Here is a 27,534-nt window from a genome sequence, read left to right as displayed (position 1 = left end):
ATCACGACTTATTTCCTGGTCTTTTTACGTTCCTTTGTCTTTGTGGTATAGCATACCTAATCCGTAAACTCAATAGGTAGCCTTGCCCTGCCACCATCTGCAATATGGGGAATAGTGATACTGGAAGATCTTGTATTTCACATGCTCCTAAAAACCCGATATTTAAATGGTAATTAATAATTACTTGTTATAATTGTATAAAGTGTTTTGCATGTTTTCAGTTGCCATTGATTGTAACATTGCGATCTGCCCTGGGACTTTGCAAACAGTGGGCAAGAAGTCTTATTTATAAAGAAATAAAACAAAATAAACTATTTCTCATCCTTGGGTTTCTTAACAGCGGCACAAAGTATCCAGATATTAAAGACCTAAGGGAAAGAGATAAGGAAATTGCGGAAGGAAAACTAGCAAAGGTACTTGCATCTTTTGGTTTAATTATGGCTGTCTTGTTTTGAATTTGGTTATTGCTCATGTCCTTGACTTGAACTATTGGTTTAACTTTGACTATTTTGATTATGTTATTTCAGTCAAGTTTATTATACAGAAAAAGTAAAAAAAGAAATTAGTTAATTCGGATGGATTGCTCTGGATACAACTCCCTGCTTGCTCCCCCACGACTTTCGGGGGGGGGGGAGTTGTTCTAACCACAAACCCTGGTAGATGCATATATCACAGTCATATGCTTAAAAAAAGCAATGTTGTTACTATGGAAACTTATCTTTACAATGTACTTTCCATCAACATCAAGTCTTTTAACAGTTGCAGAGGTAACAGCAAGCACTGAAATGGAGATAAATTGCATTTTTCTTCAAGAATATTGCAAGGTTCTATAGGTGGCTATAGTTACAGATACAGGCAACTCCCCATTTACACGGGAGTTATGTTCCAAGACGCAGTGCTTTTAAGTGAAATCACATACAGTGGTACCTCGAGTTAAGTACTTGATTCGTTCCGGAGGTCCGTACTTAACCTGAAACTGTTCTTAACCTGAAGCACCACTTTAGCTAATTGGGCCGCCGCGCCGTCAGAACATGATTTCTGTTCTCATCCTGAAGCAAAGTTCTTAACCCGAGGTACTATTTCTGGGTTAGCGGAGTCTGTAACCTGAAGCGTCTGTAATCCGAGGTACCACTGTACATTTGAAACACCATTGGAAAAAGCCTGCCCAAACCTCTGCATCTAAACCTCTGGAAACCCTTGAAAAACCCTTTTAAAAACCAGCAGCACCTACCAGATGCCAAACTCCGCCACAACTGCTCCCTCTAAATCTCCTTGCTCTCCACAGGCCACAATGGTTGGTGCAAGGGCTCCTGGGATTGCATTTGCAAAGGCTCATGGGATTGCTAGGCACTGTTCTCATGCCCCTTTTGCCCTTTCTGGGCTCATTTAGGGCCATTTTAAAAGTCACATGGATTTTGTGCATGGACATGCATAAATTGGTCATTGGCAATTTCAGATTACTTGACTGTTGCTGAATAATGTATCATTGCTGCTATAACTTCTAAATACCGCAGTTAAGTACAGTTCTATTTTCTTTCTTTCTTTTCAGAGTAAAGCCCTGGAAGAAACACTGAAAGTTACATCAGAGTAAGCTGACAATTTCTGAATTGATTAAAAAGATTAACCATTTGCACAGATGTTAACCATTCACTTACACAGCTAAGTATGCATAGCACGAAATACTCACTTTTAAGGTTAAGAAAACAAGGGTTCCAAATGGAGTGACTTGGCTTTCTGAAACATCAATTTCTTCCTTGCTTTTAGCCAGCAGATGGCAGCAGAAAACTTGCATATTTGCCACAAGACTGCTTTCTAATTAAGTACTTTTTACAAATTTAAATCACATGAACCTGGTTTGGAACTGAAGATTGAACTGAGTACAGTAGAACCAGGTTACAAGGAAGGAAATGTGTTTTTAATTGATTGATTTATAATGTTTATATCCTGCATTATGGCCCTCAAAGCAGCTTTCAAAAGGTTCTCACAATAAATGACGGAGGCAAGTCTTTCTGGCAGTTAGCAGACATGGTTATAATTCATAAGGTAAAGGTAAAGGGACCCCTGACCATTAGGTCCAGTCGTGACCGACTCTGGGGTTGCGGCGCTCATCTCACTTTATTGGCCAAGGGAGCCAGCGTACAGGTTCCGGGTCATGTGGCCAGCATGACTAAGCCGCTTCTGGCGAACCAGAGCAGCACACGGAAACGCTGTTTACCTTCCCGCCAGAGTGGTACCTATTTATCTACTTGCACTTTGCGCTTTTGAACTGCTAGGTTGGCAGGAGCTGGGACCGAGCAACGGGAGCTCACCCCGTCACAGGGATTCGAACTGCCGACCTTCTGATCGGCAAGTCCTAGGCTCTGTGGTTTAACCCACAGCGCCACCTGCGTCCGTTATAATTCATACCTTAATGCTTATGTTGAAAATTACCTGGATTACAACACTATAAATTGCCTACGTGGCAAAAGCAGTATACTTATCGATCAGTTGCAATTATTAGGGTTTTATGCATAGGTAAAAGGGTAAAGGGACCCCTGACCATTAGGTTCAGTCATGACCGACTCTGGGGTTGCGGCGTTCATCTTGCTTTATTGGCTGAGGGAGCCGGCGTACAGCTTCCGGGTCATGTGGCCAGCATAACTAAGCCCACTGGAGTGGTACCTATTTATCTACTTGCATTTTGATGTGCTTTCGAACTGCTGGGTTGGCAGGAGCTGGGACCGAACAACGGGAGCTCACCCCGTCGCGGGGATTCGAACCGCCAACCTTCTGATCGGCAAGTCCTAGGCTCTGTGGTTTAACCCACAGCGCCACCCGCGTCCCACAGGATTTTATGCATAAGAAGTTTCGTAACTGATATGAGAAACTGACAAAAATGCAGGAGCTATTAGCTACTTCCAGAAATTAATTCTGGCGAACAAAGGAATTCATGGCATCAGTTTTGAGATGGAGGGGCAGGTAGAATAATTGGAGTACCATTGTTAAGAAAAGTTGAAGTGAAAATAACAGCTGTAAAGTAATGCAATAGTAGATTATAGTGACAGGCAATTATCAAGAGGCCTGCATTATTTTCTTTGGGTGCAGTCTTCTCTGTTTGAGGGCCCGATTCTGATTTTAAACATTTTTCCTGGACATGGAACATGCTGTTCTACCCCTTTCCTCTTTCCAGAATTGTCAACAGCAAAGGAAGCTTCTAATTAAAACTTAAATCAATGTGTGTTGCAATTTTTTTAGTCTAGTCAATCAATGTTTAATGAAAGCCATACAGAGGTACAAATCATCTGCCTATTGAGCTAAGCACTTCAGTGTTCTCCGAAGTTTAAATATTGTTATACTTGCATTAGTTTATAAAACCTGTGTGGTTTCTTCTCCCAGCAGAATATGGGGGACATGCAATCCAATTCTACATGTTTATTCAGAAATAAGTCTCCCTGAGCTCAGTGGGACTTGCCTGAAACTAGGATAGGAGAGGATTGTAATCTCAATTAGTGAAAGCTGCTACTAAGTATGCAACTAAGCATCACTGTCTGATTTAGGACACAGCGCTAAACCCTATCAAAGGTACTGACTTTTTTCTGTCTCCGATGTAAGTTCCAATCAAAGTGAAAGTTTCTAATGCGCCTGGGGTGACCAGTGAAATAATGGCACTGGGTTTTTTTGCTGTCCTAATTTTAAGAACACAATCACTCACAGGGATTGGCAGTGTGTAAAAAAACCCATAGCTTTGGCTGGATTGTGTCCTTATTCCACGATTGGTAATGATAATTCTGCTACACCTTTTGTCATACGAATTGAGATTTTATCTTGCATAGCTTGCCAATCTTTTTCATTTTCTTAGAACACCTTCGCATAGCACTGCTCTTGCTTCTTTGAGCAGGAAGGGAAAATGCTAAAACTATAACGCAGTTTGGCCTAAATAAATCATAAGCTGTATTCCCACTTGGTTTTTTTTTTATTATTTATAATTTGTTTTCCAAAAATGTTCTGTACAACTTATGACAGCAATAAAATGACTGTAAAGAAGCAGTGCATTATTTACACATACATTAAGGGTGATAACCCAGCATTAATCTTGGAGCAGACCCAGTGAAATTTGAGTATCGTCCAAAGCTCTCACAAGAGGGTTTTGGTTTTTTTAAAAGCAACATCTTAAACCTAGGGTGGGAAACATTTATTTTTTTCCTATCAGGGCCCCGTGACTCTCTCACACACAAAAATCAGTTGGGGTCCACACACAAACAGCACCTGCAGAAAGCTTTGAAAGTGCTGACGGCTTTTCAAAGGCATTCCTCCTCACCTGAAGTGAGCTTTGAAGGTACAGATCAGGTCAGCTGACATAACACCTGATCCACACTTTTCAAGGGTATCTGAGGCTGGATAAAATGAAGCAATGGTCCAATTTGACCCCCTTGGCCATTGATTCTCCAGCCCTGTCGGCAATGTTCCGGTGATCACACAGGGTTTCTTTTCCCTAAAGAGCAGAGAAGTGATTCAGAATAATTGAGAATCTACATGCTTCTGTGATATTACTTTGAAAGAGGAGAAAATCCACCCTTTATTTTTATCTATTGTATGAACAAATGTATGGTAAAACTCATCCTTGGTCTGTAAAGCTACAGTGTGATGTGGTAGAATTACATTAGTGATCATGAGGGCAGATGAAGGGATTAGAATCATAGACTTGTAGAGTGGGAAGGGAACCTGAGGATCATCTAGTCCAACCCCCCGCAATGCAGGAAAATGCAGGGATTGAACCTGCAACCTTGGCGTTACCACACTCTAACCAACTGAGCTAATAATGTGTCAGTTCACCAAATTATTCTCAAATAAAAGAGGTGTTCTTTCCTCCCCGCACTCCCATGACCCAAACGAGGGTGAGAGTTCAGGATATGAAGTAAAACATCTAAGGTTTACTTCTAAGTAGCAAACACTGGAAGATCAGGCAATTAAGTTGTTGTTGTTGTTGTTTAGTCGTTTAGTCGTGCCCGACTCTTCGTGACCCCATGGACCAGAGCACGCCAGGCACCTCTGTCTTCCACTGCCTCCCGCAGTTTGGTCAAACTCATGCTGGTAGCTTCGACAACACTATCCAACCATCTCATCCTCTGTCGTCTCCTTCTCCTTGTGCCCTCAATCTTTCCCAACATCAGGGTCTTTTCCAGGGAGTCTTCTCTTCTCATGAGGTGGCCAAAGTATTGGAGCCTCAGCTTCAGGACCTGTCCTTCCAGTGAGCACTCAGGGCTGATTTCCTTAAGAATGGATAGGTTTGATCTTCTTGCAGTCCATGGGACTCTCATTAAGTTCTAGTTGGTGATAAATTCCCAGCTATATTTTAAAAGTGTAAAATTCTGCATTTGGAAAAAGAAAAGTTGGAAACTCTTGCTGCAGAATAAATCCTGGTGAATAAACTTCTTACAGTGGCAGGCAGATTCACAATGTCTCTGTGTACCATCACTTTTGACAGGTTAGAAGAAGCCAGGAGGGAGCTTAGAAACAAGGAGGCTGCTTTTCAGGGAATGCTTCAAGAGGTGGAACGAACAAGAGCTTTGGAGTTTAAGGCCTTCACCGAGAAAGAAGAAATGAGATCAAAACTGGAGGAAACCTACGAAGAGAGGGCAAAAATTGAAAAGGTTTGTTTGCTGTGAGTTTGAACAAAAATAGAGCAATTCCGTACCACGTGCGAGAGATTTTCAAGTAACCTTAAATGCGGGGGTTGTCGTAAGTCCATGATCCCCAGAAGCGTGGTCAAATGGTCAGGGAATGATGAGATTTGCAGTCCAGCAAAATCTGGAGAAGGACCACAGGATAGCCATCCTTGCTTTCAAGAAAGCATTAAAGATATAGTTCATGGGTAGGCAAACTAAGGCCTGGGGGCCGGATCCAGCCCGCCAATGGTCCAGGAATCAGCATGTTTTTACATGAGTAGAATGTGTGCTTTTATTTAAAATGCATCTCTGGGTTATTTGTGGGGCATAGGAATTCGTTCATCCCCCCCCCCCCTCCAAAATATAGTCCAGCCCCCCCCAAGGTCTGAGGGACAGTGGACCAGCCCCCTGCTGAAAAAGTTTGCTGACTCCTGGGTTGTATTCTTTGCCATTTAAGCTCCATTCACTACTGCTCTGGTGCTTCTCTTGAAATGCAGGAGATGTCCTCGCTAAGGAAGCAGATTGAGTATCTTGCAGAAGAGAACGGGAAGTTGGTTGGTCACCAGAATTTAAATCAGAAGATCCAGTACCTTGTGAAGTTGAAGAAAGATAATGCTAAACTGATGGAGGTAAAATGAGATGAGAATCAATTTAGCTTCTGATGGGAGCTGGAACAAATACTTGATGAAGAAAATACTTTTGTACACTTAACAGATCTAACTTTCGACCCTTCCATTCAACATTCTCTGGGGTTCATACTTTGAGATAGAAGCTCTTCTTTCTAGTTTCTTGAGCCCAGACTCAAGTAGCTTGGTTCACAGATCCAAGTTTCTTAATATGTAAGTGTGGCATTTGCCTCCTAGGTAGGTCATAAGGGTTAAAATGAGTGTGATGTGATTGGCGAGTGGAAACTGATAGGAGGAGTTAGAGTTAGAGTGGGTGTTGTGTAAAAGTCAGTTGAGAGTGGGGAGTTGGAGAAGGAAGAGGGAGGATATAAGTCTGTGGGTTGGTCGAGTTGTGTGGTGAGAAAGTGAGAGGAACTTGTTAGGTGGAGTCCGATAGATAGTTGGGATAATCAGTTTGAAGTTGTTAGGAACATTGGGTCAGTAAGGAAACTAAGATTAAGAAACTGCCAAGAAAAATTAACTGAAACCTTAAACGTGTTCATGCTTATAAAAATAAACTTGATTATTTGTTAATGTTAACAACTGTCTGGACTCCGTGTATACCCATGAGAAACGGGTTGGTGGCAGCGAAGAGGCAATCACAGCGGTGGCACAGGGATCAATAGACCGTCAAACGTCCGGGGACCCTGTGTGATCGCCACAGTAAGGATGCCTTGCAATTCTCGTTGAGTGTTCTTCTCTCTTTTGCAGACAGTTCAAGTGCTTCGTGTTGAAAACGCTTTTTTGAAAAGAAAGAGTGAATTTGGTCAAGAACCATCCTGAAACGGCACCAAGAGTTTTAATTCTATTCACAAAGACATGGGCTTCATCCTTCCTAGCGAGACGCCTCGATCAGGGTTGTTACGAATTATGTTATGAATTCTGAGTAAAGCATTCTTGCTGCAGGCAGATCTTCTGCCTCAGTGAAACTCTCCTTTCTTACTGAGCCATGGTGCTAATTCAGTCTCATGTCGTAGGTGTTGGGATTATCACCATGACTCCTTATTGATGTACTGTATTGGTATGAATTTTTAAGTTCCTTACCTTTCCTAGATGAATCCCTGTAGCACTTCTTTCAGAATGTGTATATACTGAATGTGAGGAAAATTAGATGAATTGTTTAATTGTTAAGTGATGTTTTCTACTAGTAGGTTTTTCTTTCTTCAGTAAAACAAAACTAAGTTTATATTTGATACTATAGGCAGTGTGAACTGTTTTTTTATTTGTAATTAATGGTCATTTTTAGCCAAACGCCCTATAATATAAAAACATTCCTGTAAACGGTCCAAGACCAATATTAAACATAATTGCCATCTAACTAGCAGTGGTTGTGTGTGTCAAGTGTACCCAGCTCATCTTGGAAGATCACAACAAACATTATTAATCAGACTGAATAAAATTCATGGACGCCTATTACAGAAGACTGGGAACGTTAGAATTTAAAACTGGTGCATGGGCACCAGAGGCAATAAACGAAAATATGTTGTGAAATTAAGTTGACTCTGCAGAAATTGACCTGGATAATAAGTTGTTTCTTTTTCTTTTCTTTTTTTGTATTTAATTTTTATTAGTTTTCCAAATTTTAACAAATAAATCCAAATTAATTAAACATTTTTAAAAACGATTAGGTTTTCCATCCTGTTGCATACATGTTATAAGAAAAAAAACTGCTCTTTTTCCCTCATGGGGTACCCAAGAGCCCATATAGAGTCCCCTATTTAAGTTCTCTATCGCTAGGAGAAAATAACAGGCCAACCAGAGAATATTGAGAAGCAAGGCAGCTAGTAAGCCTGATCTTTATTAAAGCTGTTGCAACAGGGTACTCCCCACACACATGTGGGGGGGGGGGAGACCTCGAGCACAGACGCGCAAGTCCTTATATAGACATTTTAAATTGCCCACCCTGGTGTCCAAGACCATCCCCAGAAACAACATACATACATCACAGAAGGGGTGTAGCCCAAGACCACCCCCCAGATACATCATACCTACGTCACAGAAAAGGCGGTCTACAACAGAAATCTGAGTGAGTTGTTTATCTCCTGTCTGGCAAGTTACCTGATTGCATTATCTGGGTTTTGCCCACTGGGACCCCTGACTATTAGGTCCAGTCTGTTAGGATATTTCCGTTCCACCTTAAGAGAGAGCAGGCTTTGAGAGTCACAGAGTCTGCGCATGTCCTAGTCACAGGATGTTTATGCTTGCTGTTTCCTTTCGATTTCAGTCGGTCAGAGACACTGACACAGAACGGTCATGTTTTCTCTTTGTTCTGTTCAACGCTAAATAAAATCTGTAAATTATGCTCTTCTTCGGTGCAAGCTTTCTGGCTGTGTTTTCTGCTGATAAAGAACAGTGTGCACAAGCCTGGAATGTGGCAATCTATTTCTGAGGCTTCGTGTCGCTAACTGCTGGATCTGCCTGGCTACGGGAGATCGATGGAAGTCCGGCAGCCGGCTTGGGGCCATGATGGACTATATCTCCCTGGCAGTTTCCCAACAACAAGGTTTCGGGCCCAGATTCACAGCACCTACAGGAGAGTAAAGCTGCAACAGACTGCGTTTGAGAGGTATGTGAAAAGCGAAAGCAGCGAGAGCGGAGGCTTTTCTGTTTACCTCAACAAGGAGCCTTTGAACTCCGGCAAGGCTTAATTGGCCTGGGAGCCAAGCCAGGGAGTTCGTGATTAATGGGCTGCCGAGATAATAAGTCTTTGAAGGCATAAAGACTTGGGCTCACGTAAAGACCTGAGATGGATCTTTTACAATCCTCAGAAGTAGCTCCGTGTCCACCGAAGCTAAATGGCCACAACTATCAGACCTGGGCAAGGTACTGTGAGGGCCAGATGAGAAGGCTTGGAGTGTGGAATACCATTTCTGAGAACCCCCCAGCCCCTGTGACAGATGAGTGGAAAGCACAGGATTCGAGAGCCATGGGGATAATTTTGCTCTCAGTAGCTCCTGAAGAGTTAATCACCTTGGCTGGCAAGGCAACTGCCCGTGAGATGTGGGACGGGCTTAAAGCCTGTCATCTCCGACAAGAGGCTGGGTCTGTGTTGCTTTATTTCAGAAAACTGCACAGGAAGCGTTTAGAGCCAGGGGAAGATCTTAGAGCCCACGTTTTACATTTGCAGCATCTCAGACAGGAATTGACTCAGAGAGGTTTCAATATGCCTGAGTCACTGTTTGCAATTCTCATCCTGGACTCCCTGGATGAAAGCTATCATGCCGTGGCAAGTCAGCTGGCGACCCTCCCAGCACAAGACCTCACTGCTACAAAGGTCTTGGCGACTTTGCAAAACGAATATGATAGAAGGAATGCAGCTGAGTCGGCTTGTGCGCTTCAGGGGGAGCAAAGTGGGACAGCATTCCAGCCTCCAGGGGGAGCCAAAGCGTTGGCAGCTGTGAAGTGCTGGAACTGTGGGAAACAAGGTCATACTCAGAGGTTTTGTCCAAAGACTGGAAATAAACAAAAGAAAAAGCCTGCAGGTGGCCCGAAGCAGAAGGGGGGTGGAAAGCCCGCGCCAGGGAAAAACAAAGCGATGTTTGCTGGCACAGCTTCACCAAAGGCTAAAGGCACGTCTGCTGGCCAGGAGCAGCAGGGGGGCAAGCTGCAAAAGCCCAAGCAAGTGGAAAACAAGGGTTTGCTTGCTGTGAAGGCTGCTCCAACAGCCAAAGGCAGCTTTGTTGTTGATTCGGGCTGTACCCGCCACATCTCGAAGGATCGGCACCTCTTTATCTCCTTCAAGCCTCAGGAAGGTGAGATCCACCTGGCTGATGGAAGGACGTTGCAAATTGCAGGAGAAGGGACTGTGAAACTTGCAAGTTTGCATACAACCATCAGTAATGTACTGTATGTTCCTGGAGCTGCAAGCAATTTATTGAGCGTCCCGCAGCTTACTGGACGTGGTTTTCAGATTTCCTTCAAGAGGAGCGTCTGTGTCATCAGTAAAGGCAAAGAGGACTATTTGCATGCAAAGTTTATGGATGGTTTGTTCCATATAACTTATGAGGACACTGCTGTTGTATCTAATGCTAATTCTTGTTGTGTTGCACAAACTAACAAAGTTCTTCATGCAGGTTGCATTCATGAAGCGCATCGAAGGTTTGGTCACCTCTCTTGGAAGGCACTGGCCAAGATGCCAGAGGTGGTTGAGGGTTTGAACATCAAACCCTGTAAATTTCACATGAAATGTGTATCTTGTGCAGAGAACAAGGTGAAGGTTGCTCCAAAAGGCAAGGAGTCTAGCAGGCAGGCTTCCAAGCCCTACCAGCTAGTGCACGCAGACCTGGTTGGGCCACTTACGCCCTCTTTAGGAGGAGCAAGGTTCTTCATGGTTCTAATTGATTCTTTTTCTAGGTACATTCATGTGTTTTTGCTCGAACAGAAATCGCAAGCGTTTCCGAAGTTCAGGGCATTCTGTGCTTGGTTGGAGAATGCTCACGGTAAACGTATTTCCTGTCTTTTTACCGATCGGGGCGGGGAATTCACTTCTCAGCAGTTTGAAGCTTTCCTGACTGAGAAGGGAATCCAGCATGACATGTCAACCCCCAGATCGCCATGGATGAATGGGCTTGCGGAGAGAGCAAATCAGACATTGCTGCAAGGAATGAAAACCTTGTTGCATGATGCCAATCTCCCTGATAAGTTTTGGGGGGAGGCTTTAGGGAATCTGGTTTACTCCGTTAATCGCAGATTGTCATCACCCATTGGTTGTACCCCCTATGAGAAGATGTTTGGCAAGAAACCCAACACCAAACACATGAGAATTTTTGGTTCTGACATGTGGGTACGCACCCCACAAACCAACAAGCTTGGGAAGCGTGGGGCACATGGTTTGTTCATGGGGTACGAAAAAGGTGCATACAGGGTATGGATGACTGACTCTAAATCCATAAAGTTCACAAGGAGTGTTGAGTACAATCCTAAGTGGGGGGAAAATGTGGGAATTTTCCAGAGTTACCCAGAGGAGGATGAAGGTGATGTGAAGAAAGCAGATCATGCTGAGAAAGCTGAGGAAACTGAGGATGAGGATGATGATGATGATGATGATCAGAGTTCGGATTCCAGTTCATTGGGCGGCGCTGCTGCTGATGTCAGTGAGAGTGATGACACAGCAGACTACAAGAGTGCAAAGGCCTCAGTCAGACCATCTGATGCGTCTGACAATGAACTGGAAGAACCACTGTTCACCATTGGTCATTTTTCTCCTAAGAAAGAGGAGATGAGTCCAGAAGACTTGCGTCAAGTACGTAGGTCTGAAAGGGCGACCAAAGGCAGACCTCCTAAGAGATTTGCTGATGAGTTTGCTAAGACTGCAACTGCTGTTCTTAGTAGCTCAGAGAAGGTGTGGGAACCTTCAAGCTTCAAAGAGGTTCAGGAGTTAACCTCTAAAGATGCTGAGCCTTGGCTTAATGCCATGAAGGCTGAAGTTGATTCCTTGAACAGGAACCAAACTTGGGAGCTGGTACCGGTAGTCCCAGGTATGAGACTGGTTGGCAGCAAATGGGTCTTCAAGGCCAAAACAGACCAGAATGGCAAGGTTGTCAGACACAAAGCCAGATTGGTTGCCAGAGGTTTTTCACAGGTACCAGGACAGGATTATCACGAGACCTACTCACCCACGGTCAAATATGAGAGCATTCGGCTGATGCTCAAGATTGCTGCGGAGGAGAAACTGCATGTTTCCCACCACGACATTAATACAGCTTTTTTGTACGGGATTTTGAACGAAGAGCTGTTCATGCTTCCACCAGATGGGATGGAGATACAGAAGGGAATGGTCTGTAAATTGCGGAAATCCTTGTATGGTCTCAAGCAGAGTGCTAGGTGTTGGAACACAAAACTCACTGAAACATTGCTTTCTCTAGGTTTTCACCAGGGCAAAGCTGATCCATGTGTGTTTGTCAAGGAGGAGGGGCAAAACAAACTGTATTGTTTATGTTTTGTTGATGATCTTCTGACGTTTTGGAAAAATCAGGCTTTCTATCAAAGCACCCTAGCTCAGCTGAAGGAGCACTTTGACATGAAGGATCTTGGTGAGGTATCCAACTATCTTTCTCTGCAGGTGGAGAAGGACCAAGCAGGTAATTTTCTGGTACACCAAACACAGAAAATTGCTGATGTATTAACCAGGTTGAATTTGGTTGATGCAAACCCAGCAGACACACCGATGGTGACAGGTTACCAGGTAGACAGTACTGCTGAAGCGTTTTCTGACACAACGCTATACAGATGCGTTCTAGGCAAGCTGAATTTCATTGCCAGATGTTCAAGACCTGACATAGCTGTAAGCTGTAATCTGCTTAGCAGACATGCCAACAATCCTACGGTTCAGGATTGGAAAGCTCTGAAGCGCATAGCCCGCTATTTGAAAGGGACTATGCACTACAGGCTGAGGTTCACCAGTCAGAAGACTGGAGGTCTTGAAATCTTTGCAGATGCAAGTTTTGGAAGTGACACCACAGATGGTACAAGCACTTCTGGAGTATGCTACATGTACAACCACTGCCTGTTTGACTGGTTGTGCAAGAAGCAAACAACAGTGAGCCTAAGTTCCTGTGAAGCAGAACTCAATGCTCTGTCATTTTCACTCATGGATTGTGAATGGTTGATGCAACTGTTTAAGGACATCGGGGTTTCTGTGAAATGTCCTATACAAGTGTATCAAGACAATAGATCGTGTTTGGCTTTGCTGAACTCCGAGAGTTGCAAGCAAAGAACCAAGTACTTGCAGATTAAGCTACATCGTGCAAGAGAGTGTATTCAGAAAGGACTGATTCAGGTGTCCTACATGCCAGGAAATGAAATTCCTGCTGATCTGTTGTCTAAGGTTGTTAACAGAGAACAACATAAGGTTTATGTACAAAGGTTGCAATTGAGTGAACCACAGGTACAACAGGTTACACGGAAAGGGGGAGGATGTTAGGATATTTCCGTTCCACCTTAAGAGAGAGCAGGCTTTGAGAGTCACAGAGTCTGCGCATGTCCTAGTCACAGGATGTTTATGCTTGCTGTTTCCTTTCGATTTCAGTCGGTCAGAGACACTGACACAGAACGGTCATGTTTTCTCTTTGTTCTGTTCAACGCTAAATAAAATCTGTAAATTATGCTCTTCTTCGGTGCAAGCTTTCTGGCTGTGTTTTCTGCTGATAAAGAACAGTGTGCACAAGCCTGGAATGTGGCAATCTATTTCTGAGGCTTCGTGTCGCTAACTGCTGGATCTGCCTGGCTACGGGAGATCGATGGAAGTCCGGCAGCCGGCTTGGGGCCATGATGGACTATATCTCCCTGGCAGTTTCCCAACACAGTCATGGATGACTCTGGGGTTGCAGTGCTCATCTCGCTTTACTGGCTGAGGGAGCCGATGTACAGCTTCCGGGTCATGTGGCCAGCATGACTAAGCCGCTTCTGGCGAACCAGAGCAGCGCACGGAAATGCCATTTACCTTCCCGCCGGAACGGTACCTATTTATCTACTTGCACTTTGACGTGCTTTCAAACTGCTAGGTTGGCAGGACCTGGGACCGAGCAAAGGGAGCTCACCCCGTCGTGGGGATTCGAACCGCCGACCTTCTGATCGGCAGGCCCTAGGCTCTGGTTTAACCCACAGCGCCACCAGCGCCCCCTTTTGTTATTATAACTACTTCCTGAATCTAGGTCACAGGCTCACACCCTGTTCATATCTTGAATGTGCCCTTAAGACAGGATTTGTGAGGAAAGAGACAATGGGGGAGGTTTCCCACTTTGACCTTAAAATTCTTATAACATACATATGTCCAAATCTTCCTGATGTAGCTGCTTCATTGCTCTTTTTCAATCCTCTTTTCATCCCACTGTTCTTTTTAAGCCATTTGCATAGCTATCCGCTCTTATAACTTGTTTCTAAAATACAGTGGTACCTCTGGTTACGTATTTAATTGGTTCCGGAGGTCCATTCTGAAACTTAATTAGTTCTGGAGGTCCATACCTGAAACTGTTCTTAACCTGAAGCACCACTTTAGCTGCCGTGCAGCCGGAGCATGATTTATGTTCTCATCCTGAAACCAAGTTCTTAACCCGAGGTACTATTTCTGGGTTAGCGGAGTCTGTCACCTGAAGCGTATGTAACCCGAGGTACCACTGTAATGGATTTTCCCCCATTTCCAGTATAATGGGTTGTTCGCTTCTGCTGGATGAGCAACCTTTTGGGAGGTAGGGCTGCAAGCCTGCTTCTGTTCTCCTCCTTTTGTTGAATGCAGCAGGTACCTTTTCCAGATCCCACTAATCGCAGATTTCCTTCTATTTTCTTCACTCCCCCCCTCCTTTTCAACTTCCTTACTGCTAGTTGGTAGCTAGTCCTGTTCCTGCTTAGGGGGTGGAGTTTTCTACCTGGGCTCCTTTTCCATTATTATTTTTTGTCCGTGTGTTCTCTGCCCTCCCCCTTGTTTCTCCTAAGTATATATATATACTAAGTATATATATATTTCTCCTAAGTATATATATATATGTTTCTCCTAAGTATATATATATATACTAAGTATATATATATATATATATCTTCCACCTCCCTCCCTCTGCGCATGTTGGGCATTTTTTAAAGGGATTTCCCCCCCTTAAAAATAATGTGGTACAGAAATATATTAAAACTAAACACTGTCTACGATCCCAGCCAGTTTTTAAAAGAGGGTGGCGCAGGGCTGTCACGTGAGCTGACCCTACCCGGAAGAGCGTGTCTTGGAGCCACGTGGTGGGCGTCCCCTTGCGCACGTGTGTTTGGCGCGTCGGAGTCGCCATGCCAGCCGGCTGGGGGGCTGCCTTCGCCGCCGGGGCCGGTCTGTTGGGGGCGCTGGCCGCCTGCTCCGCAAAGCTGGCCCTGGGGGCGGATTACCTGCAGGGAGCCTGCGCCGCGGTCGTCGGAGGCGAGGAGGCGGCCTCTGGTGCCTGCTCCTGGGTAAGAAGCGGGATCTGCTCCCTCCCGAGGGCAGGATCGGGCGCAGCAGCGCTATATTTGGGCAGCTGGGGAGGGATTTGTGGCCCGTTTGTCCCGGAAGAGACGAAAAGATTTAATGGATGGATGTAGCGACGCGCCCCAAAACAGCTGAGAAGTCTCTCCAAGCGACCCTCCGAAAGCGCATCAGTTTTCATCCGTGCGTCTCATCCTACGCTGTGCTTTTAGTGTCTCTGGGCTTGATCCGTATCCTGGATCAAGGACACACACACGCACACACACGGGGTTTTACATAGGGGAAAGCAGGAGATTTAAAAGAAACGCGGCAAGCGCCCCGATGGTTCCTGATTGTGCAAAGTTTTGGAGACGTCTTTATAAACACGTTGCTTTGCGCGCGCCAGACTTGCCAGTCTAGTCTGGGGTTTGGGGTGTCTTAGGAATTAATTTTCCGGCGGGAGGCAAATTTCTAAGGCAAAGGGGAGTCATGGCTTTTCAGTGAAACAAAAGCATCACATTGGGGCTTCAGAGACTGAGCTGTGCGTTGGGAAATCTCATGTGCGAATCTCCCTTTTGCCATGAGGTGGCTCTCGAGTTCTCGCTCTCCAGCTGCAATATGGTGAAGAATCGTAATACTGAGGTTCTTGTAGGATTGCAATTTGATCAGAGATGGGGAACCTTGCTGTAAAGTCAGCCCCGAATTTAGGGAGCTGTTGGTGGTTCCCCCACATAGGGCACCTTTCTGACAGGGCGAATAATAATAATAATATCAAGAAGATCTATTTAAAAAGGAACTGTTACCAAAAGGAACTATTGTGAAAATAAGAAATATCTAGGGGGAGTGGCGAAGGTCTTTGCTCAGGGCACCAAATTACCAAGTCTGCCACTGGTCAAGTCAACTCCAGCTTTCAGAAATAAGAACCGTAGTGTCTTCTGCTTTGTTGTTTAGTCGTGTCTGATTCTTCGTGACCGCATGGACCAGAGCACGCCAGGCACTCCAGTATTCCACTGCCTCCCACAGTTTGGTCAAACTCATGTTGGTAGCTTCGAGAACACTGTCCAACCATCTCGTCCTCTGTCGTCCCCTTCTCCTTGTGCCCTCCATCTTTCCCAACATCAGGGTCTTTTCCAGGGAGTCTTCTCTTCTCATGAGGTGGCCAAAGAATTGGAGCCTCAGCTTCAGGATCTGTCCTTCCAGTGAGCACTCAGGGCTGATTTCCTTCAGAATGGATAGGTTTGATCTTCTTGCAGTCCATGGGACTCTCAAGAGTCTCCTCCAGCACCAGAATTCAAAAGCATCAATTCTTCGGCGACCAGCCTTCTTTATGGTCCAGCTCTCACTTCCATGCATCGCTACTGGGAAAACCATAGCTTTAACTATACGGACCTTCTGCTGAGTCGTCTGCTAAGGGCGTCCAAACACAGAGTGCACAAGTGCTGCAGCTTGTGGGAAATGGTATCCCCTTTTTTTGCAGATGCCATAAGAAACCTGAGGATTGTGAGACCCCCATTCTGTGGCTTCTCCCCAGCCAGCCAGCCAGCCAGCTTCCTGATGGTTGTGGTGCTGGAAGGAGCTACAGTTTGGGCTGCATTGCCTTGAGCTTTTCACAGGACTCCAGCTCCCACAGTGCAGCTTACCTGCAAAGGTAAATTTCAGGATCAAAGTAAAGTTGGGTGGATCTCCTGATCTTTTCTTTAAAAAAATAAATAGATGAAACGCAGCCACCGTGGGCCACCAGCTTCTTCATTCTTTCCTTCCGGCACAGAATTGCCCTCCTCCTCAGTATGTTTGCCCTGTAGTTGGAGGAGCAGGAAGCAACACTCTTGTCTTCAGCTTCACAGAAGGTATAAATGCTGTTCTTAACAAAACCATAACTAAAAGCATGGGGCAAACAGTAAGTGTGGAGGAGGGCAAATCAGAAAATCAATACAGTAGTACCTTGGGTTACAGATGCTTCAGGTTATGCGATTTCGGGTTGCGCACCGCGCCAAACCCAGAAGTACCGGAACGGGTTACTTCCAGGTTTCTGCGCATGTGCAGCAGCACTAAATCACGCTTTGTGCATGCGCAGAAGCACCAAATTGTGACCCGCACATGCACAGACGCGGCAGGTTGCGAACGTGCCTCCCGCAGGGATCACGTTCGCAACCCGAGGTTCCACTGTACGTGGGAGAGGGTGAAATACCCCAGGACTAGGGTGGCGCTGTGGGTAAAACCGCAGTGCCTAGGACTTGCCGATCACATGGTCGGCGGTTCGAATCCCCGCGGCGGGGTGCGCTCCCGCTGCTCTGTCCCAGCGCCTGCCAACCTAGCAGTTCGAAAGCACCCCCGGGTGCAAGTAGATAAATAGGTACCGCTTTATAGCGGGAAGGTAAATGGCGTTTCCGTGTGCGGCTCTGGCTCGCCAGAGCAGCGATGTCACGCTGGCCACGTGACCCGGAAGTGTCTGCGGACAGCGCTGGCTCCCGGCCTATAGAGTGAGATGGGCGCACAACCCTAGAGTCTGGCAAGACTGGCCCGAACGGGCAGGGGTACCTTTACCTTTACCTTTTACAGTTTTGTAGCCTGCATTTCCTTAGAAATGCACCCAGCCAGAGATCTCCTGTGTAACATGTAGTTTGTCCTTAGATCCTCCTGGAAGATGCTTTTTTCCTCCTCTCTTGGCACACAGTGGCAAATGGATTGCTTCCCCATTCATCTTTAAGGTACAACACAAAAGCCTGCCTGGGTGGCCACCAGGTAACTGAAGGCACCCAAAGGTGTGGCAGAGGCCAGTTAATCCCCACGGTGAAGCAACGCCTTTCTCTTCTCTGTTTATTCAAAGGACCATTTATTTGTGCCCATTCCGTGCTTGATTCTCCCACCCGCACCCATTTCTTTTCCTTCTAGTATTCTGTCAGGTCCACCTTATGTAAGCTGCCTGCTGCGTAGGGCATACCCACAAAGGCAGGATTTGCATTAACAACAGAAACCACATGTCCCTGTACATATTCACGGAGGAGATTTTCAGGGTCATTTGCCCGTGGAGTTTCATCCTTGGCAGACACACTTGGGACCCAAAGATGCAGTGGGAAATGCCTGAGGCAGGGTTTGGCTCATGCTGCAAGTCCATAATAATTATAAATCATAATAATTTATTGACTTTTAGAAGACATCTGACGGCAGCCCTGTTTAGGGAAGTTTTTAATGTTTTAAGTTTTATTCTGTTTTATATTTTGTTGGGAGCCACCCAGAGTGGCTGGGGAAACCCAGCCAGATGTGTGGGCTATAAATAAGTTATTATTAATTAATTAATTAATTAATTAATATTCCAGCCATCTGACTGGGTTTTCCCAGCCACTCTGGGTGGCTCGCAACAGAATAATAATAATAATAGTAATAATAAAAACGATAAAGCATCCAACATTAAAAACTTCCCTAAACAGGGCTGCCTTCGCATTACCATTCAAGAAGGGGAAACGAGGCTATCTTTTAGGCCATCCATGAAGGTGGACATACAATCATACAATCGTATTCCCCTGTGTGTTTGCATTTATATTATGGTGGCCCGAGCAGGGATCCTGCACCTTAAAATAGCAGTGTGGAAGAGGGAATTGCATGACGAGCTACCACTCTTCCTCACACCCATTAAAGGTGCAGAGCCCTGTCCTCCTTTGCCTCGGGCCAGCCTAAGATGCTGTGTAGTCTGGCAGGATGCTGACAGTGAGCACACCAGAGAGAGGGGGGCAGTGGTCTGTGGGGAACTGTACCGGCCGGGAGACAAGAGTCAGAGGCAGGAGAAGCTTCAGAGCTGGAGGGAGAGGCAGGCCGGACAAACGGAAGTGTTTCCCCACCCTCTCCTGCACCGCTGTTCCCTAGAACCAGAAGGGGGCTGAAAAGGGATGAGCAGAGGACGTTGCCACACAGGCACAGTCTCTGGCTGCATGCATGGAGCCCATCAGGGGAAGGTACATAAACTGGTGGAGGGAGAGTGGTCCCCTGTTGCTGAACTGGTCCATAGAGTGCAGATCTGGGAACAGCTGCCTATTCACTAGATTGGTGTGTGTAGGAATCCAGAGCTGTAGAAGCGACTGTGTTATCTTTGTCAATAAAGAGTTGACAAAGAGTTGCATTGCCTGGAAAGTGCCCTTGACATATGTCCAGTGCTTCCTCGGGCCTGCGTGAGGGTGTAAGTTGCTTTGCCTCTACGTGTGTGGTTCTGTTTAAATCAATTTGCTCTGTGTGCGTATGGCATGCGTATGGATATCTCTGTCCCCCGCAACAGGGCAATAAGCATGCAAATCTCACCTGAAGTTGCAAAAGCTATTTGCTAATAGGAAAGATTATTTGCCAAGCGCAATCGGACTTCGCTCAGAGTAAATACTTCAGAACTTGCCAATCAGAGTTTGTTTGAAGAAGGGTTCCTTGGAATGCTAAATTTAGTTGAGAAATGCTTAGTCAGTTTTTTTTTTCATTTGGCTAAGCTATTTCCTGAACTGTGGAAGAAAGATCCTGCTCAAGAATGCTTGAATTGGGTGACGTCTTCTCACATTTAAAACTCTTGAAAGGCTCATCCATAATCTTTTAGTATTCCGCTCTGAGTTGTTTATATCAGCGGCTTCTGAATCAGAGTGAATCCAGATCAGAACTTGGCTTTAGCTAACTCTGAGGAAATATGGGGCACATAGGTAATTATATATAATAAACCAACGAAGATCTAAACTGGGGCCAGAGTGGTCTTGTTTCTACTGACCCATTTTGCTTTCTTTACACTTATGCGTAAAAAGCAGCTGGTTCTCCCCCCTGCCCAAGCAAGCCTGTTTCTGTAGCTGTTGCAGAAGAAGTGAAGCCATTTCCTCCACAGGACAGAAGCCGATGGAGCTAGCAAGCCAGAACGCTTTGTCCCTGCTTGGCCAGCTCAGTCACTTACCTGGAGGGAATTCCTGGTCACCAGCGGTGACCAAAAGAGTGGTTAAAAACAAGGCTCTGTCAGATGCATCATAACCATCTGAATAAAGTTGACCAATGTCTGTTTGTACTTCTGAAATCTATGCCACCACGCACGGCTGTGAGTTTGTTCTTCCAGAAGGATAGACTATAGAAGTTGACTTTGTAGCTCTGGCTCCTAGAGACCATAAGGATATTCCTTCTTTTCCTCCAAACTCCAGCCATCGCCTCTGTGATCCTAAATTGTATGGAGGAAGACATACTACTACTATTTTGTTGGCCTCTTCTGCAATTCTCCTTCATTCGTTCGTTCCTTTCTCTCGTTCTCTGTATAAAGTCTTGAGGGATGAGATTATCACCCCTCTTTTATTGTCCATTCCGGGTCGCCCAACCACCGCCACAGTGTCCTTTCTCTTGGCAGATCAAGAGGAGCAGGTGACAGCAAAGGTTGCAAGGTTTTTAGCTGGGGCAATCAGAGTAAGGTCCACTATTTGACTATGGATTCAAAACCCTAAAATGTATTTTATATAATTGACTTTTTCTATTCTTTGTATATCGTATTGTTGTTTTATTGCTATAGCCGATGGCTGACGCAAATAAAGATTCATTCATTCATTCTTCCCCTGAAGAACTTCATACAAAACGAAGAATTGACCTGTGCCACAAACTAGATTTAATGCACACTCATATCAGAGTGTGCTGTAAAGTGATACCTATAGTCTTTTATATACTAAACTTTTATGCTCTTCCACATCCCTTTAATGCTCCTAACCCTTCTTTTAGCTTCTTGTAGTGTTTTTTTATATACCTTCTGCTTTAATACTTTTTAGCTTTCCAAAATTACTGTACCCCACCCTACTCATGCTGGTCTATGACCGTAATAAAGATTTGATTGATTGAAAACGAAGAATGGAAATTGCTCCGTCGCCATTGGCACAGCAGATCCAGAACATGTTTTCTGCCTCCGCAGAGCTCCCTATTTTAGCAATGCAATTCTCTCAGATCTCGCATCTCATGAAATGGGTGGGAAATGCAGTGCGGTTAAAATGTCCCTCCCCAATTGTGTTCCAGTATGAGAGCCAGTATGGTGTAGTGGTTAAGAGCAGTAGTCTCGTAATCTGGGGAACCGGGTTCGAGTCTCCGCTCCTCCACATGCAGCTGCTGGGTGACCTTGGGCCAGTCACACTTCTTTGAAGTCTCTTAGCCCCACTCACCTCACAGAGTGTTTGTTGTGGGGGAGGAAGGGAAAGGAGAATGTTAGCCGCTTTGAGACTCCTTAAAGGGAGTGAAAGGCGGGATATCAAGTCCAAACTCTTCTTCTTCTTCTTCACAGTTGCCCATGATGCTTCGCATTGGATGTGGTGGCCTCGTGCTTGCGTGCAACGCAATCATGTGGACTTTCTTTGCCAAAGCCTTAAGGTACTCCTCCTCCTCGGCTACAGCGACTTTGACCTCAACAGCGTCTAACTTCATCTCTTCCGTAAGTACAAGTTACGCCTTAGGGACAGCCAGCGTGATTGGTCAAAGCATGTCCTGATTGCGTTTAAATAATAATTATTATTGTTTTTATTAAAGATTTTCTTGAATTACAAAGTACATTTGCGTGATACTTTTGGAAGACCAGTTTTTGAGTGAGATGAGGAATTGGCAGGAAATTCCTATACAGTGGTACCTCGGGTTACATACGCTTCAGGTTACATACACTTCAGGTTACAGACTCCGCTAACCCAGAAATAGTGCTTCAGGTTAAGAACTTTGCTTCAGGATAAGAACAGAAATTGTGCTCCGGTGGTGCGGCGGCAGCGGGAGGCCCCATTAGCTAAAGTGGTGCTTCAGGTTAAGAACAGACCTCTGGAATTAATTAGGTATGTAACCCGAGGTACCACTGTACACCTTTTCTGTTCTTGGGTACTCACTTCCCTACTTTTGTAACATAAATCAGGCTAGGAGAAAGAGCCACACAATGAAATTTAGGAATTGAACCCCAGTGGTATTTTTAGTGGTGTTCCTTACTTTTTAAAAAAATGCCTCTGAGCACTTACATGAATCCAGGTTGGCAACTTCACTCAGTGCCACCTTTCAGAGTTGCTTTTAACCGAACCTCTGATAATTCAGTCCTAATTTAATAGTGCCTTCTTGTAAAGTCCTTGGTTCAAGAACTTGCTTAGTAGAACCCCTTTAATAGGTGCTTGCGAGGTGTGTGAGCAAGGCACTCTAGCTGAGGGATTCTTTAAGAAGAAGCTTATTTGTTCCTAAGAAGGAAAATGAAACGTCCAAATGTAAATGCAACGTAAAATTTTGGGATTAAAGTGCCTATTTTTCTCCCGATTTCAACGTACAGTGATACCTTGGTTCTCAAACACCTTGCTTCCAAACAACTTGGAACCCAGACACTGCAAACCTGAAGTAAGTGTTCCAGTTTGCGAACATTTTTCAGAAGCCAAACGTGTTACACTTCCGATTTAAATGCCACGCTTCTGTTATGAGTGTTACTCTGAGGTCAGTCTGTTTTGGGCATTTATTTTGCTTTTTTTCTGGTTCTTTTTGTGACTGTGTGGAACCCAGTTCAGGTACTGATTGATTGATTGTGTGACCTGCAGTACATTGTTTATTGCTTTCATTTTATGGATCAATGGTCCCGTAGTAAAATTCATGTTAACTTGCTTTTTAAGGGTTACTTTTAAAAGTATGGATTGGATTGATCCATTTTGCATTACTTTCTACGGGAAAGCCGCCTTGGTTTTGGAATGGACTTCTGGAACGGATTAAGTTTGAGACCCAAGGTACCACTGTATTCAGCTGCCCAGACCCCAGGGATGGGGAACATCCAGCCGATGGGCCAAGTTTGTTGTTATTATTAATAATATGTCTATCTGCTGCTCTTCCTTCCGAAGGAGTCCAGGGCGGCAGTTCCTTGAGCGGAAGTCTCCTTCTTCCCTTTTCTTTTCAGGCTTTTCTTGGCAAGTTGCTCTTTGGGGAGACTCATGCCCTGTTGTGGTGGATAGGAATATCCTTAACCCTTCTTGGGCTTCTGCTGCTCCACACTGCACCACCCTTGGCAGAAGAAAAGAAGGAAAAGAAGAGATGAAAACTCGCCTGTGGGTTAAAACAACAACCACCTGGGCCTTCCAGCTTGCTTTACCTAGCCTGTTACCTCTCACTTTCCTTCACGGAGATGGATTTTGAGCCAATATCGTCATCATACTGCAAAGACTACAGCATGGGTAGGCAACCTAAGGCCTTCTAAATCACCTTCTAAATCCGGCCCACGGACGGTCCAGGAATCAGCATGTTTTTACATGAGTAGAATGTGCCCTTTTATTTAAAATGCATCTCTGGGTTATTTGTGGGGCGTAGGAATTCGTTCATATTTTCCCCAAAAAATATAGTCCGGCCCCCCACAAGGTCTGAGGGACAGTGGACCAGCGCCCTGCTGAAAAAGTTTGCTGATGCCTGGACTATGGTGACAAGGTGACAGTGCAACGTAGCATGAAGGAGGAGGGCCTTTGAGGAGAGACATGGCGTCTCCCTGGCCTCGGAGATAACACTTCAGGTTATTCAGTAAATGACAGTTAACCACTGAGCTAGACGTCAAATGAGGCCCAGAGCTACCAGGACTTCTTGAAGCAAATGTTCTTTCACAGTTTCTAAAGGTGATGCCATTGGTCCCTTTGGCTAGGCTGACAAGTCAATGCATGTGTCTAGATCAACATGCGTGTTGACCACTGACATGTATTCATACATGCACTACCCATAGGCTTAGGCTCTTCGGCTAGCAGTGCCATTTTTCTAGAAAAAGAGGTGCCGGAGCTCACCATAAACACCTCCTTTGTTCTCTTAGAATGGCAATGGCGCCACCTGAGAGGTGCCAGAACTGAGTTCCAGCTGAAGAAAAGCCCTGACCGCTAGCATTATAACATGTGTTTGTTACAAATGTGTGTTTACTTGTAATCTTATGCCCACAAGAGGTTCTCACACAGAAGAAATAAAGCAGGCATGTCCAAAGTCCGTTTTAGGGGCCTAATCCGACCCGCCGTTCAGTTCAATCCGGCCCCTGTGGCAGTTTATTTCCTGGGGTAAACCCTAAATAAAGCTGAATAACTTCAATCCAAAAAAAAAAAAGTCAACTTTGGTCAGCCCTCATGCATGTTCACTTCATCAAATCTGGCCCTCTTTGAAAAACGTTTGGGCACCTCTGAAATAAAGGAAGGCTGGTTTATTACATGAAATGAAAGTGACAGAATATACAAACGCTGCTTCAGACGGCAAAATTACAATTTATGCAAACAGCTTATCCTGTACTCCTTGATCTAAAGAGCGGGGGGGATCCCTCACTATTCCCAGAAGCCGACAGAAAGTGAGGGCACGATTTTGCCGCAGAAGCCACACTAGTGGGAAGGGCTTTTTTCAGCCAGAACTTGTCAGAACTCAATTCCGACCCAAGAGAACAAGGGAGGTGTTCGTGGTGAGTTCCAGCACCTCTTTTTTCTAGAAAAATAGCACTGAAGAAGGGTATATGTGATCTGTAGTGAAGCACACAATCTGCCTGGTCCTTGTGAGAAATGGTCAGTGTTGGAGCTTTGAGAGCTAACCAGCCATTGAAAATCCAGGGTTGAAATACTGTTCTGAACCAGTGCATTCTAATGGCGAAGGAAGTGGGGCTTTTAGATGAGCAATTCTTATAATTTCAATATTTCTATCGTTCTGTTGTCTCCTCCTAGAGTGTCCTGCCTGTTTCCCGTTTTGTTTATTCTTCTTAATTAAAAGTTGAAAGAATATAATCCTAGTGAGCAAAATGACTAAACTGGTTATCCTTGTTTGTTTACTGTCTTAAACTTATCTTGCTATTTATCTAGGTGGGAACCATTCTTTTACAGGAGGTGTTGATTAAATTTGGCTGGTAACTAGATTGCATGTGCTGATCTTGACGCACAGGTGTTAGGAGCTCAAAATGTCTCCTTGATGCCTTCCAGGACAGGTTAGAGATAAGACTGGCACCGGGTTCAAGAAAAGTTCATAATGGGGATCTTTACTCATATTAAGTTATGCCAGCCTTTACTCATGTCGTGATCTACCGTAATAAACAATAGAAAAAGTTCAGATGGACACACACCTATTCACACTAATTCTACATTTGCTTGCCTCTCCCACTTCACAGATTGTGTGTGTATTTTACACCTAGTCTTTCTTTTATCTGTTCCAGTCTAACTGCACGTAATAGACTTTAAATGACAGAGCCAAACTTGAAAACATATGGATTGATGTTTCTGGGAACATTGCTTGGTATAATCCCGTAGCAACTGTTAGCACACCTTTTTTGTCTTCTTGGCACCTAACCTTCATTTGTTCAAATGTAATCAGACCCTGATAAGGCTGAATTTGAACCCAAATTCAGCCAGAGTCACTGAGCTAACCACCAACCATGATGCCCATTTGCCCATCTGTGAAATGGAAAGAGTATGTGACCTCCTTAGGGTTTGTGGTAGACCAGGTGTGGGGAACATGGTCTTCATTTCATGCAAGTGGTGAAGAATAAATGCAACAAGGAAGTGTGGTTTAGGCTGGAATCTTAAGGAATCTATTTATTTTTTTTAAGATTTTTATTGATACAGCAAGAAAAAAGAAAAAAACACAAATACCAAATTACACACAGGAATAACCATAGACACATAATTTTCTTAGCAAAGAATAAAACATATATTGGTCTTAACACTAAAGACCCGACCTCCTGTCTATTCCATATTTTGATTTCATATTACTTATTGCCAATACACGCTTTTATCATAATTAAACTTTTTCTTAATATATCTAATTTCTTATATCTACCTTGCAACTATTACTGAAGTTCCTCGAATGCTGCAACAGAATTTAAACTACTATATTTATTTTTCAGATATTCTTTGAAAACTTCCCATTTTGAAACAAATTCCTGTTTTGATTTATTCTTTATTTTTTCTGATAGACCATCTAATTCGGCATATTCTGTCAGCTTTTGGATCCAATCTTGAATAGAGGGGATTTCATTACTCTTCCATTTTGCCGCGATCAGAACTCAAGAATCTTAAAGGAAAGTACAGGTATCTCAAAGCAAAAGATCTCAAAGCACAGGGATCTCAAAAGCACCTAATTTTCTGTGACACCACTGTTTGCCTGTTCATAAGACTTCTCGTGTCTGTTCTGTTCTTCCATAGAACACACTACATCAGGGTCTGTCGCACCTTTCTCAGAAAAAAATAATAATTACCCAGCGCACCCCTGGAAATCTATCATCTTTAAGCGAACAATGCAGTGACAAATTGGCGTTCTTTTTATGTATCTATATTTCTACCTACATCCTACAACATAGGAAAGAAAGATGCTGTTGACGGACTTGACCACTGATCGGTTATAACTTGCATTTTGTGTGTTTGTTTGGAAAATAAAGTAATCACTGCGACTTCAACTCTGCGTTACATTGGTAAGCGTCATTACACAACAGGTGAAACATGAATTTTCAAAAAATTCTTTCTTTATGCTTCCACACACCCCCCTTATTTTTATTCAACGCCCCCCCAATTGGACCCAAGGCTACTACCGCCCCGCCCCCCATGATCATTCCAGAGTCCCCCAGGGGGGCGGTATCGCCCACTTTGGGAAACACTGATTTACAGAAAAGGAAAATACAAAAATAATTGTTGCTCACTCGAGGAAGGAGCAGCTGGTCTGATCTCTGGTTTGCTTTAAGTCCCATCACTGTAGATCACCAAAAGGTTGGTATTGAAAGTACCAATTCACCAGGGTCCGGTAGCACAAGAGGCCAATGACTGACTCTGCTGCTTGACCAAATTGTAGCTTAAAAACTGACAAAGGACCCCTGGACAGTTAAGTCCAGTTAAAAGGGGACTCTGGGGTTGCGGCGCTCATCTCACTTTCAGGCCAAGGGAGATGGTGTTTGTCCACAAACAGCTTTCTGGGTCATGTGGCCAACATGACTAAATCACTACTGGTGCAACAGAACACCGTGATGGAAACCAGAGTGCATGGAAACTCCGTTTACCTTCCCGCCGCAGTGGTACCTATTTATCTACTTGCACTGGTGTGCTTTCGAATGGCTAGGTTGGCAGGAGCTGAGACAGAGCAACGGGAGCTCACTCCATTGCGGGGATTCAAACTGCCAAACTTCTGATCGGCAAGCCCAAGAGGCTCAGTTGCTTAGACCACAGCGCCACCCAGACCACCACATCAGTCTTTCCTGCTAACTAGCTTGACAGCCTGGCACCCTGACTTGTTCCCAATTGAGCTATGGCCTGTTTGCTACTTGTCTGCTCCCTCTCTTCTTTCTATCTCTGCTTGCAAATTGATCAAAAAGTAAATTCCGCTGAAACCGGTGGAGCCTCCT

At 44.6% G+C, this 27,534-nt stretch overlaps 2 protein-coding genes across 4 annotated transcripts in view; both read left to right on the top strand.

Moving 5' to 3' along the window:
• The window catches only part of KIF15 (kinesin family member 15), a 40,992-nt gene extending 33,364 nt beyond the window's left edge, over positions 1-7,628 (top strand). The window contains exons 31-35 of the mRNA XM_077916421.1: positions 341-413; positions 1,550-1,587; positions 5,465-5,630; positions 6,143-6,274; positions 7,022-7,628. Of these exons, the coding sequence (XP_077772547.1) occupies positions 341-413; positions 1,550-1,587; positions 5,465-5,630; positions 6,143-6,274; positions 7,022-7,093 (481 nt within the window). The 3' untranslated portion in view covers positions 7,094-7,628. The remainder of the gene's footprint in view (positions 1-340; positions 414-1,549; positions 1,588-5,464; positions 5,631-6,142; positions 6,275-7,021) is intronic.
• Positions 7,629-15,028: 7,400 nt separating this feature from the next.
• TMEM42 (transmembrane protein 42) lies at positions 15,029-26,598 on the top strand. Of its 3 annotated transcripts, none has more exons than XM_077916420.1 (4): positions 15,029-15,235; positions 21,490-21,636; positions 23,107-23,254; positions 26,119-26,598. In XM_077916420.1, the coding sequence occupies exons 1-3, from the start codon at positions 15,077-15,079 to the stop codon at positions 23,242-23,244; spliced, it is 444 nt and encodes a 147-aa protein (XP_077772546.1). In that variant the 5' UTR covers positions 15,029-15,076; the 3' UTR covers positions 23,245-23,254; positions 26,119-26,598. The 3 variants fall into 3 exon arrangements, 2 of the variants coding, with proteins under 2 accessions (XP_077772546.1, XP_028606518.2); XR_013390255.1 differs by having other exon boundaries at positions 15,030-15,235; positions 23,107-23,380; XM_028750685.2 differs by lacking the exon at positions 26,119-26,598 and having other exon boundaries at positions 15,030-15,235; positions 23,107-24,937.
• The last annotated feature ends 936 nt before the right edge of the window (positions 26,599-27,534 follow it).

Source organism: Podarcis muralis, chromosome 12, assembly GCF_964188315.1.
Source record: "Podarcis muralis chromosome 12, rPodMur119.hap1.1, whole genome shotgun sequence".
Lineage (NCBI taxonomy): Eukaryota > Metazoa > Chordata > Lepidosauria > Squamata > Lacertidae > Podarcis > Podarcis muralis.
The sequence above is the reverse complement of the archived record's forward strand: the minus strand, read 5'-3'. Positions and strand labels throughout refer to the sequence as shown.

What these genes read in the sequence shown, in the direction of transcription:
- TMEM42 (XM_077916420.1), top strand. Translation starts at nt 15,077, where the DNA reads ATGCCAGCCGGCTGGGGGGCTGCCTTCGCCGCCGGGGCCGGTCTGTTG. An exon ending in CCTCTGGTGCCTGCTCCTGG is followed by an intron (nt 15,236 to 21,489) that starts GTAAGAAGCGGG and finishes TCTTCTTCACAG; the next exon opens with TTGCCCATGATGCTTCGCAT. An exon ending in CGTCTAACTTCATCTCTTCC is followed by an intron (nt 21,637 to 23,106) that starts GTAAGTACAAGT and finishes TTTTCTTTTCAG; the next exon opens with GCTTTTCTTGGCAAGTTGCT.